Below are 18,733 nucleotides of genomic sequence, written 5' to 3' on the forward strand. Positions count from 1 at the left end.
GAGGAGGAGGGTGTGGAGGTCACTGTCAAACGCTCGGTCAGACTCCTGGGTGAGAGGGGGCGATAAGGGCGGGTATAGTTTTCCAACTAAGATGAGGAGAATGATGGATGTGATAGGCCGCGTGCCGATTTGGGAACCAATTCGACTCATCAGGGATCTGTTGGGCCTTTGATTGAGTAACAACTCAGTGGTGATGGTTGTAAGTCTCTGTAGTTCATCCTTGAGATGAGTCAAGTTAAGTGAAATCTCGTCAAGGTGCGATTCCAGAGAGGTGTGGAGACGGTAGGTCATGGTTTGAGGGATGAGGCCAGGTTGAGAGGGGCAGTAAAGAATGGTGCTATGGAGGGATTGTAGGTCAGGAAGGTCTCGCTGAGGGAATGTCGTTGTGGGGGCAGAGGTAGATGGGAAGGGTGAGAGGGATTGTTTGCTGCGCGAGAGACCGGTGAGGCATGCGATTAGTCCTATAAGGGGATATGGATTCCGAAATAGACGACGGTTGACACAGTGGGCCGATGTGGAAGTACAAGAAGGGCCCGTGAGGGTGAGTTTGGGAGCTGTGGGTAAGGTCTTCAGGGTGGAAATAGGTCCTGGAGTGAGGGATTCTCTGCTTGCAGTTAAAGAGGGTTAGAGGAGTGCATGTGGTCTGGTACAGTGACTCGAAGGGTGAGGTTCGAACATGCAGGAGGTGCAGAATCTAAGGTAGGAGTGGCGGGTGAAAAGGTGGGGGAGCAAGACCTAGCGATGGGGAATGGGCTGGGTGAGACTGGGGTACGGATGGGCATTGCTAGGGGTGCAGGAGCGATGTCAAGGAAACTAGGGTGATATTGGGTGGGGTTTGAGTTTTTATTGTTCATAACCTTTTTGATAGGAAAGATTTTGTCCAATATTACTAAATTGTCATTTGAAGATTGAATGAGAATGATCTCATTGTTATATAGAGATATGGTAGCGTCTGTCCTGCAGCAAGGCGAGGAACCTACAGATAATCTAAGACCATGAAGTGTTTTCCTGGAGTTGGTGATCCGCAGCATGGAGTAAAGGACATTCCTCCATTGTGCACGGCTCTTTGTGTTGAAGATCAGGTCACTAGTAATCATTCCCTTGTTAGAGTAGAAGTATGAGTCCGAGATGAGAGTTTCAGGGTGATCTTTGAGGAGTCTGTGTTTGAGGCTTTCTGATGCATTTTTTAAAGAAATTAGCAGGGTACTTACTTATGTAGGTATTACATCCTATAGGTTCTAATTTCATGTCCATTGCTCTTGGGAAAATGCCTATAATGACTGAGTGGGGAACTCCCCAACGGAGAGATGAGGTAATGTCCGGGAGGAGGGTACCAGTTCACTCTCCTATATCATAAGGTGAAGGAAGAGTTTGGAAGATAGAGGAAAAAAAAGCACTTAGGGACTTGGGAGGACCATTATCCCGGCGTCAGATGGTCCTATGTTAAAACCTATAGTAAGATCAGACCTCCAGCCCTCTTCTGTGTCAAGTCCAACAGGCAGCCATAAGAATTTAGAATTAAAGTAAGACCAGATAGACAGTCCTCGGTCTGGATCTTGGCTTTCTGTGTCAACAAAAATAATTAATGTGGATCATTAGAGATGATGGGAAGCAGCAGCTTCAATATAGGTGTGAGTTGAATCAATTTACTCTTAGTGTAGGTTACAGGTATTTCAGTAATACCTCACCAGGTACTCCACCAGGTACTCACCAGTGCACTCAGCCCTCTGAGAGAAGAGTCCAAAAGATCACTTGTGAAACTATACATGGAACGTAAGAAATAACACATAGAACACTTACCACATCATCATCATCATGCCCCAGACATATAGATCTGAATAAACACACAGAACAGGGCAGCATACTGTTCCTGTCTCTGCAGGGAAGCCTAGGCTCCTTTATACAGTACTCCAGTAGGCAGGGTGGTTCTTGTCTTTGCAAGAAAGCTACCAATGTCATAATCTTTCAAACCCCGCCAGACACTGAACTGTGAATTCTCCAGAACCCACACACCCTCGACTTGCTTTCCTGTACAAGGAACAAGGCACGGGTATACAACAGTAAATGGAGAGGAGAAAGATGTTTTGGCAGCTTCCCCAACTACTTTGTGTCCTGCTATCCTGGAAACAAGCCCCACAGGTGCACAAGGAGCAGCTAAAGCCAGGCTAGGCCAACAACAAGGCCATCTATACCATGTCTCATTAATGCAAATGAAACTACAACAAAGCAACGCATTCCTAGCCCAGCAAGGGTCCAGCACTTGTCGCAAAAGATAATGAAAAAAACATACAATGACTTGGATCTCCTTTAAAGCCATTTACAAGACCGGGATGATCCCAAGTGGACAGGAGAGGTGGTGACAGACTCGGGACCAATTATAAACAAGGTGTCTGTCTTGCTAAGCCAGCCTACTTCCATCAAGTAGGACTGGAATAGACCAGGAAATGAAGAGGTTATGGAAACTAAGCATTCCTGTAGCTTGAGACAGTTGTGTACTGCTTTGCCGTCTCACACTGATGATCTCAATATTACTGGTAGCTCTGTACTCACTTTCTGGGCCCTTCTGCTCTGAAAGCTGAGATGGGGCACTTGTCAACGGTGGCACAAGTATTTCCACTGCACTCTCCTTCTTGCGCTTCTTGGACTTTTTGGGATGCTTGGTGATGTTGGCTGGTGCTTCTGCTTTAAAGATGTCACTCTCTTCTGGCTTAACCAGGGCCTTCTTGAATTCTAAGTGCTGAAACATGTGCACTTCGGCATCAGCCCTAATGGTCATATTACCAAACATGAGTGAGTGATGCGATATGTACTGAGCAATATGTATTATCATCAACTTTCTCCCATTAAAGACAAGGCATCAACAAACGTAAGAAAAGGAGCACAGCATAAATCACGACAGCGGCCTCACCCAGCCACATCCTCATTCATTGTTCTTGCAATACCCTACAGTCCATTCTTCTTTTTGTTTTAAGTTTCAAAGGGTAAGTTTATTAAAAGTATGTCACAAAGGATACAACAACATATTCAAATAATAGAGCATCAAAGATGAACAATACAAAGCATAATACTAATGGTAGAAAAGCAAATAATCATATAAAAGGTGAAGGTTCAAGGCAATGGCACAAGGTGAAAGGAAAACAAAACCTGTATAGAGCGTAATAATTGTACAATGAAGATAAGGTTACAATATATCGAGTATAATGAGAGAAATGACAAAAACCAAGAATTCAAGGGGGTTGAGCAACTTCTTGAATACATGGTACTGGAGCGAAGGATCTTTTAGCACTATCATCCAAAAACTCTGTAACAGGAGACCATAAAAGTAGTCTCTTGGGCTTCAGGGAAGTAGGAAATACAAAATGTGTGTCAAGTCTGTGGTTATGGCAAACGGAATACCACCAAGCTAAATATGAAAGCTTGGAGGCATCTTTCCAGTTTTTTGTAATTTATTGAAAAGCAGTAGCTACTAATAGGTAAATAATTTGTGTTTGAGTTTTTGGTTTGTTCCAGCACGTATAGCGACTGCCTAAAAAAAATATTAACAAATGTTATCACCCCAGATTTTCTCAAGTTTCTACGGGCATCCACTCAAACGATAGATAGGTACTTCCAGTGTCATACAGTGGTCCATTGCTTATGCCCAGATTTCAAAAGTAGGTGGGGCAGGGTTGTGGCTTAATTGTCCAATATTACATGTTGCAATTACCAGACCAAGATGTATGAACGCTAATTTATATTTCTTTGTGTCAAGATCGAGTGAAATGTACAAGAGTAGCAATTTCAGGTCATCCTCGATCTGCCAGTTAGTAATCTCTGTTAATCAATCAATCAATCAATGACACTTATAGAGCGCGCTACCTACCCGAAGGGTCTCAAGGCGCTGGGGGGGGGGGGGGGGGGGGGTGCCGCTACTGCTCGAATAGCCAGGTCTTCAGCTTCTTCCTGAAGGAGAGGTGGTCTTGGGTCAGGCGCAGGTCGGGAGGGAGGGAGTTCCAGGTCTTGGCGGCCAGGTAGGAGAAGGACCTTCCTCCTGATGTCGCTCTTCGGATGCGGGGGACAGCGGCGAGGGCGAGGTTGGCTGATCGGAGGTGGCGTTTGGGAGCGTGGAAGTTGATTCGGCTGTTGAGGTAGCTCGGGCCTTGGTTGTGTAGGGCTTTGTGTGCGTGGGTGAGGAGGCGGAACGTGATTCTTTTGTTGACGGGGAGCCAGTGAAGGTCTCTCAGATGTCCGGAGATGTGGCTGGTTCGTGGGAGGTCGAGGATGAGTCTGGCTGAGGCGTTCTGGATCCGCTGGAGTCTCTTCTGGAGTTTGGCGGTGGTCCCGGCGTAGAGGGCGTTGCCGTAGTCCAGCCGGCTGGTGACGAGGGCCTGGGTGACGGTCTTCCTGGTCTCGGTGGGGATCCACCAGAAGATCTTCCGTAGCATGCGCAGGATGTTGAAGCACGCCGAGGAGACGTTGTTGACTTGCCTGGTCATGGAGAGGGAGGAGTCCAGGATGAAGCCCAGGTTGCGTGCGTGGTCCGTCGGTTTGGGTGCGGTACCCAGGGCGGGGGGCCACCAGGAGTCGTCCCAGGCGGAGGGCGAGGAGCCCAGGATGAGGACCTCCGTCTTGTCCGAGTTTAGTTTCAGGCGGCTGGTCGTCATCCACTCGGCTACCTCTTTCATCCCTTCGTGCAGGTTGGCTCTGGCGGCGGCGGGGTTGTTGGTCAGGGAGAGGATCAGCTGGGTGTCGTCGGCGTAGGAGATAATGCTGAGGTTGTGTTTGCGTACGATGGCCGCGAGGGGGCTCATGTAGACGTTGAAGAGGGTAGGGCTCAGAGAGGATCCTTGGGGGACGCCGCAGATGACTTTGGTGGCCTCTGACTTGTACGGTGGTAGGCGGACTCTCTGTGTTCTTCCGTCGAGGAAGGAGATGATCCATTCCAGTGCCTTCCCCTGGACTCCGGCGTTGTCGAGGCGCTGCACTAGGGTGCGGTGGCAGACCGTGTCGAAGGCCGCGGAGAGGTCAAGGAGGATGAGGGCCGCTGTTTCTCCATTGTCCATCAGGGCTCGGATGTCATCGGTGGCGGCGATGAGGGCGGTCTCGGTGCTGTGATTGGCTCGGAAGCCGGACTGTGAGGGGTCGAGGGATCCGTTCGTCTCGAGGAAGGCGGCCATCTGCTTGTTGACGTTCTTCTCAATGACTTTGGCTGGAAACGGGAGGAGCGAGATGGGGCGGTAGTTCTTGAGGTCGGTGGGGTCCGCTGTTGGTTTCTTGAGTAGAGCGCTGAGTTCGGCGTGCTTCCAGCTCTCCGGGAAGGTGGCGGTGTCGAAGGATGTGTTGATGATGTCTCGCAGGTGGGGTGCGATGACTGCGTCGGCCTGGTTGAAGACGTGGTGAGGGCAGGGGTCGGTTGGTGATCCGGAGTGGATGGAGTTCATCGTGCGGATGGTGTCTTCGGTGCTGATCGGGGTCCAGGCGTGGAGGGTGGTGGTGGGGGGTGGTTGTTCGGTCATGGTGTGCGTTGGTTGGTTGTTGAAGCTGTTGTGTATGTCCGTGATCTTGTTGTGGAAGTATGAAGCGAGGGAGTTGCAGAGGTCTTGCGATGGGGTGATGTCGTTGTTTCCTGCGCTGGGGTTGGAAAGCTCTTTCACGATGTTGAAGAGTTCCTTGCAGTTGTGTGCGTTGTTGTCCAGCCGGTCCTTGAATGCTGTTTTCTTGGCGGCGCGGATCAGCTGGTGGTGTTTCCGGGTGGCGAGTTTGAAGGAGGTCCTGTTGTCCGGTGTCGGTTCCCTTTTCCAGACTTTCTCGAGGGCTCGGCAGTTCTTCTTGGAGCTCTTGAGTTCGTCGGTGAACCATGGGGCCTTCTTGCTGCCGGGTCTGCTAGGCGGGGTCCTCAGAGGGGCGAGCTCGTCCGCGCAGATGCTGATCCACTTCGTGAGGTTGTCGGCGGCCTGGCTGGGGTCTGCTGAGCTGGCAGGAGGGTGCTGGCTCAGGGACGTGGCGAGCTGGTCTGCTGTGATCTTGTTCCAGCTTCTGCGGGCGGTCTGTTGCTGGTGGTGGTGGGTCGTCGTTCTCTTGAAGGTGAAGTGGACGCAGCTGTGGTCCGTCCATTGAAGCTCAGTGGCGTGGCTGAAGCTGACGTCTTTGCTGGAGGAGAAGACTGCGTCGAGTGTGTGTCCGGCGCGGTGGGTGGGGGTGGACACCAGTTGCTTGAGTCCCAGGTTGGCGAGGTTGTCGAGCAGGGTGCTGGAGTTGCGGTCGTTGTTGTTTTCCAGATGGAAGTTGAGGTCTCCCAGGAGGATGTAGTCAGCGGAGGGGAGGGCATGCGGGCTGACGAAGTCGGCGATGTCCTCGCTGAAATGTGTGCGTGGTCCGGGGGGTCGGTAGATCAGGGTGCCTCTGAGGGTGGTGTTCGGGTTGGTGTGGATCTGGAAATGCAGGTGTTCGGCGCTGGTCAGGGTGTTGTCGGTGCTGGTCGTGAGACGGATGGTGTTCCTGTGGATGATGGCGATGCCTCCTCCCATCTGGTTGGCGTTGCGGTCCCTGCGGACGATCTTGTAGCCTTCTGGGATGGCGATGGCGATGTCGGGAGCTGAAGAGGCGTTCATCCAGGTCTCCGTGAGGAAGGCAACGTTAGGGGCTGTGGCGTCTAGGAGGTTCCAGAGTTCTACGGCGTGTCTGTGGACGGAACGGGTGTTGAGCAGGATGCACTTGAGGTGTGTGCTGCTGGTGTTCGATTTGGCGGGTGCTGGTGTGAGGCAGGTCCGGATGCAGGCGAACTTGCAGGCGTGGCAGCTGAAAGGTCCGTGGGTGCGTCGTGGAGTGGCTTGGTGGCACTCTGGGCGTCGGCCGGTGTTGAGTGCGTTGAGGGTGGCGGCGGAGTACGTCCTGCGGGTCGGTCGGGATCGTCGAGGTCCAGGGGTCCTGGCGCTGGTCGCGGTCCGGTCGCGGACGGGCGCAGACGGGCTTACCTTTGGTTAGAGTATTCCTCCGCTCCCAGAAGAGTCTCACCTTAGAGCATCATATTACTGTGTGTGCAAGTTTCCCAGTGGGATCCTCACACCTCATTCATTGAGGTGAGTTGATTTTCCCAAATGTTCAAAAAAATGTGTGACATATGTTCTGTCTAGGAACTTTAGTTGAATCATCCGATATTGGTTGGCAAATTCACTGGGGCCATCCTAGCTGATATCCATTCTTCATCAGGCCAATATCTCTCTCCCAGGTCTTTCAGAGGGTTTTAAATGTGTCAGGATATGGGTCACGAGTGAACGGTACATCTTAGCTATCTTGTGGTCTTCCGTAAGGGTTCAAGTTAGGGAGATCAGTCAAGTCTTTGACACAAGGAAGTAAGGCTCTGTCTCAATTGTAAGTATTTATCAAATTTGTGCCGATTCGTGCCATACATAGTTTGAAGGTGGTCATCGGAGCATATAGTACTTCCATTCATTACGTCCCCCAATTTAGAGGTACCAATAGCGTCCTTTTTAAAAAAAAAACTTTGTTTATTGATTTTTGTCATATGAGGCACAAAACAATTCAATATATGAACAATCACACAGTGGATTGAGACATAAGGAATAGCAGTCATTATCGTGTGCAGTAATTAGAGGACGCCACAGGCACGCATCCATACCCCGTCATGTTAGAGAGGCACCCTCCATGGCCCGCCCACAATACACTCTTCTTGGGCAGTACATGGGCATATATCACATCGTTAACCTCGCAATGTACTGTTACAGCATACATTACCAATCCATGGGGACAGTGCAGTTAGTGAACCAAAATGGAGCGCTGAAACAGCTAGTGAGGACATATTCCGCAGTGTGTGTGCCACCCGTGTGTGGTAGGCATTAGACTGCCAATTAGTTTTTCCCCATAGATCCCAACATATCTATGATGACCCCCCCCTATCTAGTCTCAAAAAGCAAGTAGGACTCTGTACTGTGACCTCTGAGTGTTCAAGCAGCAAGTGTCTACGGGGTGTCTGTGTCTGTGCGCGTAAGTAAGTAGCATGTCAGGAGCGCCCAGATATCTGTAGGTCTCGAGGTAGGTGGTACCAACTCGGCATATGTCGTCAGTTGTTCCTGACAATAAACAAGATCATTTAACCAGTCCTTAAATTTAGGCGCCCTCCCTCTACCCCATCTACACGCCACACGTCGTTTAGCCAGGAGGAGCGCAAGTGCAATATATTTACGGTGCACCGCCTGGATTGGCTCCACGCATCCCAGTAGTGCTAGAACCGGGGAGGGGGCAATCTCTTCATTAATCATGTCTGATAATGCCGCAAAAACATGCACCCAGTAGTTCTGAACCTCCTCACAAGCCCATGCAAAATGTAGAAAATCAGCTCCTGGAGCATGGCATCTATCGCAAGTGTCCGAGTCTCTCAGGTGGTGCCGATGCATGCGCACAGGGGTAAAGTACAGCCGGTGAAGATACTTATAGTGGATAATTCTAAGCCTGCTGCTCGCTGAAATGCGCTCTGTTTGCTGTGTGCAAAAGTTCCATTGCCTGTCCGTCAATTCGATCCCCAGTTCCTGGCTCCAGTTCGCCCTAGCCCTTGGGGGGTCAAATTCCTGCAACCCTTGGACGGCTTTATAGATAATCGACACTAATTTCTTGGCTGTCCCGCCTAGCAAGATCCTGTGCAGTGGCGTAAAAATAGGAGGTTAATTGGGAAAGTCTGCTGTGAGTGCTCTAAGGCCTTGTCGCAGCCGAATATATAAAAAGATATCTTACAGAGAGTGCGGTATACCCATGAACATTTGCTCCCGAGATTTAAACGCACCTTCATGATAAAGGTCCCCCCACGTCTTGATCTTGGTGCGCTCCAACAGTCTTGAAAAGCCGCCTCCTGTAGCAGAGGAATGGCAGGATGGTAGACCAGTGGTAGCACAGGCGAGTACAGCAAGGTCGTACCTAACATGCCACATATGTGAGACCAAGCGTTGTTTGTGCTCATCACCGTGGACAATGACCTATCTCTGCCCGGTAGTGGGATATACAGTGTGCCCTCTATGGGGACTGGGTGCGCTAGCCAATGCTCTGCCGCCAATTGAGGCATATACCAGGGCTGGTGTACCCAAAAAAATGCATAGTGTGCTTGAGCACTATAATAGTAGAGCTCGAAGTCGGGAACTCCAAACCCTCCCTGCGCATATGGTCGCGCCAGTACCTCCCATTTCAGTCTCAGGTTTTTGCCACCCCAAACTAGTCGAATCAATTCTGACTTTAATCTTTGAAAAAAGTATCTTCCAGGATAAAAAGGGATGTTAAGGAATAGGTATAGCAGCTTTGGTAATAATACCATTTTTATCAGTGAGGCTCTACCCGCCATAGAAAGAGGCAAAGCGATCCAGCGCGTAACCGTGTCCGAGATGTGGACCATAGTCGTCCCATAATTGGCTATCCCCTGTTATATCTTATGGTCATACTACTAAGATATTAGCGTATGCGGACGATTTGGCAATTGTTACAAATAAGCCGGATATAGCAATACAGGAACTAAATAATTTGGCTCAGCAGTTTGGGATATATTCAGGGTATAAACTTAATACTGAGAAAACTATAATAATTTGCACAAAGTCTATTCAGAAAAGAGATCAAAGATATGTCGATGCTGCAATCTATCTGGGAGTTAAAATTAATGCTGACGTGGGTAAAATAACTCAGGAAAATTATTCGCCAGTACTAGCGGCAATGGAGAAAGATTTGAGGAGAATTGATGTTTTACATCTGTCTTTGATTGGACGATTTAATGTTCTTAAAATGACAATGTTTCCGAAACTGTTGTATTTATTCCGTGCTATTCCCTTATTAATTGATGAAGCCCTGATGAAAAAAATGGAATCAGTTTTCTCACAGTTTCTCTGGCAATATGGTAAAGTAAGAAGATCGCTAGCTAAAATGTCATTACCTTTAGAGAGAGGAGGGCTAGCAGCTCCTAATCTCAGACTGTACCATTGGGTATGTTTATTGCTGCATATGAAACAGCTATTATGTTCTAATACCTCCGTATGGTTGCCTGGTTTTTCCAGAATCCCCACAATCTATGAATTAGTAATAGGTGAAAGAGCCAAGGGGATTTTAACTCGGGAAGTGAATGTGCAATTCTACAAGAGGAGTAAAAGTAAAGTGATGTTAGGTGTATGGCGTGTATGGAACCTAATGTTGAAATTTCTTAAGATCCCTAAGATTAATGGAACTTTAGACCTTTGGGACTCAAGCCCATTTAGACACCTTGGACAGAATAGGAATAGTGCCCTTTGGAAAAGGTTGGGTATTCAGTATTTGGGGGATGTTATGAGTAAGGAAGATCTGTTTGGGTTTGAGATCCTGCAACAAAGATACGGTATATCAACGAACCACTGGTTGTTGTACAACCAGTTAGAACGATCAGTGAAATCTATAAGACCTAGGATTTCTATTCAGGAGATGAATCCGATTGTTCAGTTTATAAGGAATGGGGGTAGGAAGATTAAAATAGGGTATGGTCATCTGTTACAGGGCCTGGAAGATGATGTTGTGCAAGTGGAAAATGCCTGGGCCCTTAGAATTGGGGATCCAAATGTAGATGTGGACTATGCATTGGCATTGAATAAGAAAATATTAAGAGCAACCAACTTAAAAGCACAACATTATAAAATGATCTTTAATTTATATTACACCCGTGCGAAGCTGTTTCAATGGGGTAAAAGGGATACAGATAGATGCCCAAGATGTGACCAAGGCCCAGCAGATCTAATCCATATGTTTTATTCTTGTCCAAATTTGAAATCTGTCTTAACTGAAATGGAGAAATTTTTATCGGGGTTGCTAGAGGGCCAAATCTTTCTATCCCCAACGATGGTGTTAATTGGCAGGGATGAAAATCTTAAAATTTCACATGAAGCGGAAGCATTTGTCTTTCTCTGTGTGGCAGTGTTAAGAATTTTAATAGCGGTGGCCTGGAAAGATCCAGTAGCCCCTTCATTCCAGATCTGGTTGACTAGATTGCTTGGGATTCACAATATCGAGGAATGTTTATATGATTTTAAGGGACAAAAGAAGAAAGAATATGGCATCAAAATTTGGGCACCCCTTAGTAAGTGGAGGGAAACAAGAGGATGAAATTGTTGAATTCATGCCTTTGTAAAGCACTTGTAGATAGTGTTTTGTATTATGTATATATGATTTGTTTTTAAACTCTCGTGTATTTTGTATCTTTCTCTTTTATCCAGCTGACACTCTAACAGTATGTATGAATGTATTTCTTGTTTTTTTTGTATTCTAATCCATCTCAAATAAAATAAAAAAAAATAAAAAAGGTATAGCAGCTTTGGTAATAATACCATTTTTATCAGTGAGGCTCTACCCGCCATAGAAAGAGGCAAAGCGATCCAGCGCGTAACCGTGTCCGAGATGTGGACCATAGTTGTCCCATAATTGGCTCTCATCAGTTCTTCTCTGTCCTTGGTTATACGAATCCCCAGGTATTTAAACTCATCGGTACTCCAGGGTATAGGGTAATCCATAGGGAACTTAGCTGTCACCGTTGTAAGGGGAAAACAGCAAGATTTGCTCCAATTTATTTGAACTCCAGAGAGTCTACTGAATGTTATGAATTCCTTAAGGATGGTGTTCATGTTCTGCTGGGGGTCTCGGGCATACAGTGTGATGTCGTCCGCGTACATTGAGACTAGAATTTGTCGTAAATTGCACTGCAGAGCCTTGTCATTATGACGCTGCCTCAGTTTGGCCGCTAATGGCTCCACTGCGATTGCAAAAAGTAGGGGTGACAGTGGGCACCCCTGTCTAGTGCCTCTCGTTATGGGTATATCCTGCGACAATTTCCCGTTAATAGCCACCTTAGCCGCGGGTACAATACAATAGCCTGATCCAGGCAAGAAAGATAGGGGGAATCCCATGCGTTCCATGACTGCAAACACATAATCCCATTCCAGGGAGTCAAATGCTTTTGTAGCATCGAGGAATATGGCCGCCATGGGTAACTCTTCAGAAACAGTATTCAGAACTGAAAAAAAAGTCCTCAAATTATGCGACGTTGCACGGCCAGGCAGCCTGATTGGTCCGGCAATATTAGGTTCTCCATGAGGAGATTGAGACGCGTGGCTATAAGTTTAGCTAGGATTTTGACATCGGTGTTAAGCAGCAACAAAGGCCTGTAGGAATCGCATTGCTGCGGCACTTTCCCTGGCTTTAGAAGCGATGTTATAACGGCCATTCTCATAGAAGGGGGTAGGTGGCCCATTTCAAGGGTGTCTTCATAAACCTCGCGCAGCACGGAGGCCATGAAATCAATATATGATTTATAGAATTCTATGGGGATGCCGTCCGATCCGGTGGCCTTGCCCGATTGCATATGCATTATAGCATCTCTCACCTCGTCTAACTCGAATGGGGTGCTTAGGAAACACTGTTGTGTGTCACTCAACCATGCCAACGACACGTCTGTCAGATATTCATTGAGGTCTAGTTTGGCTGTTCTAGTGGAGGTGTATAATTTAGCGTAGTGAGCAGTGAAGGCATTCATGATATGCGTCGTATCCTGATATAGTCTCCCATCCTCCCCCTCTATTTCAAGCACTACGTTCACCGGCCTCATCATTTTTATCGTTGCTGATAGCGCTTTGCCAGGGCGTTCCCCCTCCCCATATGTACGTGCCGACCAGTATGGGCCTTTGAATTTCGATTCTCTAATCGCTTCATCGCGCGCCCTTCGATATGCAGATCCCTCTCAGCATTACTTTAAAAGCTTCCCAAATCACCTTGACAATGTCTACGGACCCTTTGTTGCACTGGAAAAAATCTAACACTTCTTCCCGGAGCTCCTCCTGGAAACATGTATCAAGTAGCATTGTGGGTTGCAATCTCCAGGGGGTTTTTTGGGGACCTAGGTAATCTGCACCTAGGGTTAGTTTCACTGGGGCGTGATCTGAGTAGGTTCTGGCTAAGTGCTGCACTTTGATGATCATTGGACATAGTTCTCTTGACATAAATATGTAATTCAATCATGCCCATGACGCGGCTTGCGCAGTGGTGTGTGTACCTTCCTGTACGTCAGGATGCAGATGTCTCCAGGTGTCTACCAGCTCGTATTCTTGCAATATCGCTCGCAGCTCGGTGTGTGCCTTGGTGTAGTGATGTGGGGCAGTATGTGATCTATCCATCGCTAGATCGTATGTCACGTTAAAGTCTCCTCCCCAGATGATGCGATCTGGGCTTGTGACTAAGATTGCGGCCCATAAGTCTGTAAAGAAGCGAGGGTCATCAACATTGGGGCCGTAGCAGCTGACAAAGGTTAGTGAGATGTGTCCCATTCGTCCCCATGTTATGCAATATCTACCAGATGGGTCACTTTTGCTTCCTGCTACCTTAAACTGTGCACCTCTTTTTACTACTATCGCCGTACCTCTAGAATAGGAAGAGTACGAGGCAAATACCCTGTGTTCTGCCCATCGCCCAGCAAATGCATTGTCGATGTTTGGTTTAGAGTGAGTTTCCTGTAGGCAGGCCACGTGTATGTTATGCCTGTCTAGATACACCAGTACTTGGCGTTTCTTACGTGGGTCCCCTAGCCCTCGCACATTCCAGGTGATAATGTTTAGCTCAGTCAAGCCCATTGCGGAGACCGAGTGCTGCTGCTAAATTGTATGTGAGTTAGGCTCCTTAGAACAGCCCCTCCCAGTCGCCAAAATAGCAGATTTAGAGTCTTGTAACATGAAGCGTACCTCGCCGGGCCCCCCACCTGCATTTCAGCGAACGTTCTCTGACCAACACATACATGTGCATACGGAACAGTGTACCTCATAACAACCTCCCTCCCCTCCCTTTCCCAATGCTTCTCGTGATTTGAGTGAGTCAACATCCATACTAGAGTTACTGATAAACAAAAAGTTCCTGACAAAGCGTACCACAAAATTAGTGTCCCCATTCATCCGCCCCCAAGTCCCTCCCCCCACCCACTGAAGCATCCCCAACTTGCCAGTACAACCCCCCCCCCCCCTCAACCTTTCGGAACAATCCCATGAACTCCCAAAAACACAAACGAAAATGGGGGAACTCCCGCAGGGGTACAGCCAGAGGGAGCTTCACTGTCACCTCCCGCACCTCAAGCCCTACTACCTGGGTGACCCTTGGGCTCCGTCTGAGACGGGGAAGCGGGCCTAAAATACATTACCACCGGCAAAGTTGCATACCACTTGAGTGGTTCAGTCATCTGGGGCCAGATGTAGGACGGCAAATACCGGCCAGTAACGGCCGATTTCGGCCGTTACCGACCAGTATTTGGTTTTTGACATGTAGGGGGCCTTATATTTACAGAATCGGTATATTTACCGATTCGGTAAATTTACCGATTCTGTAAAATACCGAATCAGTAAATTTACCGAATCGGTAAATACAGATGTAGGTGGCACTTCAAACAGTGCCACAGGCCATTACCGATTCGTTATTTACCATGTAATACTATTGCATGGTAAATAACGAATTCCAGTGTACATGCACATCTGTGCATGTACACCTGTACCATGTGGCACACATACATGCCCTAAGGGCATGTATGTGTGTCACATGGCACACAAGCCAGAAACAAGGGCGCAACAGGGTGTCAAAGTGACACCCTGTCCCCCTTGGCAATTCAGTAATTTTACCGATTCGGTAATTCGCCATTGATTCCTATGGGCTTTAAGGCTCATAGGAATCAATGACAAATACCGATTCGGTAATTACCGAATCGGTAAATACCGAATCCTACCGATTTGGTATTTTTTACTGAATAATTAGATTTACCGATTCATGAATACCGAATCAGTAAAACTCGGTATTTATGATTCGGCAAATCTAATTTACCTACATCTAGCCCCTAGTGTCCTTGGCCTCGGGAGCTGCCCCATGCGAAGGGCTTCGTCCAGCAGAGTTCATGAAGCGGTCTGCGGCCTATAAGCTTCCAATTTTGGGTATCAGGCCTCCTCGTCCATTTCCTGGGCATCGTTTTGCTGTGCAGGGTTTCCACCCTCGGAAGTCTGTGATGATCTTTTTATAGCGCGCAGATAGTCTTCCGCCTGCTGTGGATTGGTGAATACTCGCTGTCGTCCTTGGTGTGTTACTCGCAGCCGTGCAGGGTACAACAGGGCATAATCAATTTGGGCTGCGCGTAGTTTCTTTTTCACGTCAATAAACTTGCGCTGTTCTTCCTGTACCATCGGCGTGAAGTCCGGATATATTGAGAAGGAGACTCCGTCGTATGGTAGGTTCTTTCGGGTGCGCGCTGCTTTCAGGGCTACGTCACGATCTCGATAGTTCAACAGGCGTGCAATAATAGGCCGCGGTGGGCTCCAGGCTTGGGGCGGGGTCCAAGGGATCGGTGGGCTCTCTCAACTATAAACTGCGAGGAGAATGCCTCTGTACCAATCGCAGTAAGCAGAAGTTTTTCTATATATTCCTCCATGCGCCCAGTGTTTGTGGATTCTGGAATGTCCGTTACGCGGATTTTATTGCGCCAGCAGCGGGCTTCGAAGTCCTCATTTTTAGCTGCGATCACGCGTAGGAGGTTGTTCATTCACGCCAACTGTGTCGTGTGGGATGCTGTGACATCATCATTGTCAGAGATTCGTCGTTCTGCCTCTGTGATTCTCTCATCGTGGTGGTCAAGCTTGTGGGCAATGGCATCCATCCTAGAAGACATACGGTCTACTTTATCCACAACTGTGGCAAACCCCTGACGTATTTCCAATAATATCTGCTGCATGTCCATGTCAGGTGTCACTGGATTGTCCCCTGCCGTTTCCGCACTGGTCGATCCCCCAGCACTCGTCGTTGGTTTCGGGCCTCTTTTCCCTGTGGTGTCAAAGCTGAGCTTTGGTTGGCGGGCATCTTGTTTACCCATGGCGTCGCCGCTGTCCGTGACCAACCAATAATACGTAGGTTAGTAGCCCTTCTTATCGCTGGTCTAACTGCCTTCCCACCGCGGAAAACTGGTGCGGCCCTCCAAAGCACAGATATCACTGCGTGCGCCTTCGGCGCCGTTCAGGTTCCAGATGCCGTTGAGTTGGTGTGCGTGGGCACAGTCGGAGGGTGCCTGAGGCGTAATGTGCTCAGTTTGCAGATCGCTCAAAGCCTCACACCACAGTGGCGTCCGCCATCATCAGTCAGCTAGATAGATCACAGTATGCCCCTCCAATCAGGTGCAAAAGGGGGTGATGCGCAGCCTCCACTGTCCCCAGGCGTATATCTGCGGTTAGAGGGTGCTAAGGGGACGCCTCCCAGGTCTTTTCAAGCAGAGTTCGTAATGGTCCCTGCACAGCCGTGAGGGGGGGTCGTGGTTCCGTGGCCCCAGTCGCCTCAGCATGCACCGGTCAATTTTATTTATTTATTTATTTATGCGATTTTATATAGCGCAAACTTTACCCGAAGGTGTCAGAGCGCTTTACATAGGACCCAGTTTCAACCATAAGGACTGATGGTTACATTCGGAAAAACAGATTTGCAAATTTTTGACTTACATAAGAACCAGTTGAAAACATACGGACTTAGGATTACATGCGTTACAAAAAAAGGTACAAACAGAAAAAATTGCAAATGTACAAGAGATAGTCACACAAGGAGGAGATACAAATGGATAAACTCTAGGCATATACTAGAGATATCTCTATCTACTTAGGGAGGGGATACACATGGATATACTCTAAGAGTCACAGAGGAATGGTAGAGAGCACAGCGGACTCCTGCATAAACTAGTGATTAGAGTTATCTCTATATACATAGGGAAGGGGTAAGACTGGATATACTCTAAAAGTCACATAGGAATGGAAGAGAGCAAAGCGGACTACTGCATGTCCTAGTGATTAGAGTTATCTCTATATACATAGGGAAGGGATAAGACCGGATATACTCTAATGGACACATAGGAATGGTAGAGAGTACAAAGGTCTACTGCATACACTAGTGATTAGAGTTATCTCTATATACATAGGGAGGGGATAAGACTGGATATACTAAAGAGTCACATAGGCAAGGTATATGGTGCAAGGTCTAAAGCAAATACCATTGATTAGAGTTATTACAATAAGTCAAAGAGCAGAGTTCCATAAGTGTGGATGCAGTCACAGAACAAAGGGAGGGTGGGAGGGATGCAAGGGTATGGAGAGAAGGGGAAGCGGAAAAGGGAGGGAACATTTGAGGATCATCCACGGGGAAAAGGGTTGATGGACGAGGGAATGGGAGGAGGGCTAGAGTCCATCGAAACTGTCCGAAAACAGCAGCAAAGTGATGGTCAGGACAAAGCAAAAAGTCAAGAAGTCCAGGAGTGAAGGTGGGAGATGAAGCTGGAGGCCAGCCGCAGGCGCGACACCATCTTGGAGAGCTTGCAGTCAGCCGTCTCGGTGGGGGAGAGAGTGCGCCAGGTTGTGAAGGCCATGTTGACGCTGTTGGTACGGTCACGCGTTGGCCATGGGGCGCTGCACGGCTGCCGGTGGGTTGTGTGTGGATTCACCCGCAAGCAGTGTGGAGTCCATTCAGAACACTGGTGCCCTGTGGGGGGGGGGGAGGGTGAGTGGTCTGGAGATCCGGCCCGTGTTGCAGGGCCCCAGGGCATTCCGGCACTGGCAGTGGCCCCAAACTGGCAGCAGGTCGGGAGGCAGGCCAAAAGTCCAAGAGAGGGCCGGATTAGCAGGAGGCCGGGGAGAAGTTGGGGCGAGCCAGTGGAAGCGGCGATCGCCATCCAAAAGTCGCCTCCGGCCGCCATCTTAGAGTCAGGCAGGCGCTGGGAGGATTCCCTCGGTGGGGGTCTCCACCGAAGTGAAGGTAGAGGAAATTATGCCAGCTGCTGCGGCGAGAGTCTCCACCAGCCGGGGTAGCGCAGGACGCAATCCTACCTCCCAGCGGCGGCTGCAGTCAGCGGAGTCCACAGCGCAGTGCCGCCCGCCATTTTGAGCGCCTCCGCCCTCTCCTCCTTCACCTCGCCCGTCCATCGCGCAGTGCGGGGGGTGGGGCTCTTCGGTGCTCTCCCGAGTCCGATCACGGCAGATTCATGCCCGAGTTGAAATGCTGGGTTCTTATCCGCCTCCCGCGTACCTTCTTTCCACCTTCGATGCTCCTGGTCTGGGGAACACGGCGAGAAGCACTTGCAAGCAGGGCCGGCGTCGATGGGAAGTTCAAGGCCCTTCGCGTCCGCTCCAATTCCGCTACGCAAAAGGTGAGGAGGGCCCACACTTATTCACGCTGCCGGAAGGTTGTTGCTGTCTCAGCCTTCAAATGCAGTTTAGTGTGGCGTTGTAAGTTGCGCCGTAACGGATCACGGAGCTGCTCTTGGCTCTGTGGCCGGGTCTGATGCAGCCTGTACCCCTCGTGGTGAGCCGTGGCCTCTCATAGCTGCGGTGCGCCGCCTCCCTCGCTTCGCCCAACTTCAGCCAGGGCTCGGTTGCAGCTTCCAGACCTCACTAGCGCTCGCCTCTGCAATGGATGGCCTTCAAACTTTCACCGAGGCCGGGGAATATATTAGTGCATGTCGTGCCAAGTTTACAGCACTCTCACTTGCCAGTTAATAAGGATAAATTAAGGATATATTATCCAGGCTGCAGGAGCCTCACTGCAGTGCGGCCATTCTGCGTGTGCGCCCTCTAGCGCCCCCCCCCCAATAGCGTCCCTTGCTTGGAATCCTGTTAAAGTACTGACATCTCCCAGTATGGTTCTTTCCCAAAGTGATGTTTGCAAGTTGGATATGCCACTGTATGCTTATTAGAGTCCC

At 49.0% G+C, this 18,733-nt stretch overlaps 1 protein-coding gene and 1 long non-coding RNA gene across 4 annotated transcripts in view; one reads left to right on the forward strand and one right to left on the reverse strand.

Moving 5' to 3' along the window:
- The window catches only part of LOC144798450 (uncharacterized), a 1,486,395-nt gene that overhangs the window by 172,052 nt on the left and 1,295,610 nt on the right, over nt 1-18,733 (forward strand). The gene's annotated exons all lie outside the window — the stretch shown is intronic.
- The window catches only part of C12H16orf86 (chromosome 12 C16orf86 homolog), a 257,140-nt gene that overhangs the window by 72,238 nt on the left and 166,169 nt on the right, over nt 1-18,733 (reverse strand). For both annotated transcript variants that reach the window (XM_078669328.1, XM_078669327.1), the window contains exon 3: nt 2,551-2,765. In XM_078669328.1, the coding sequence (XP_078525454.1) occupies nt 2,551-2,765 (215 nt within the window). The remainder of the gene's footprint in view (nt 1-2,550; nt 2,766-18,733) is intronic.

The sequence above is a fragment of the Lissotriton helveticus genome, chromosome 12 (genome assembly GCF_964261635.1).
Source record: "Lissotriton helveticus chromosome 12, aLisHel1.1, whole genome shotgun sequence".
Taxonomy (NCBI): domain Eukaryota; kingdom Metazoa; phylum Chordata; class Amphibia; order Caudata; family Salamandridae; genus Lissotriton; species Lissotriton helveticus.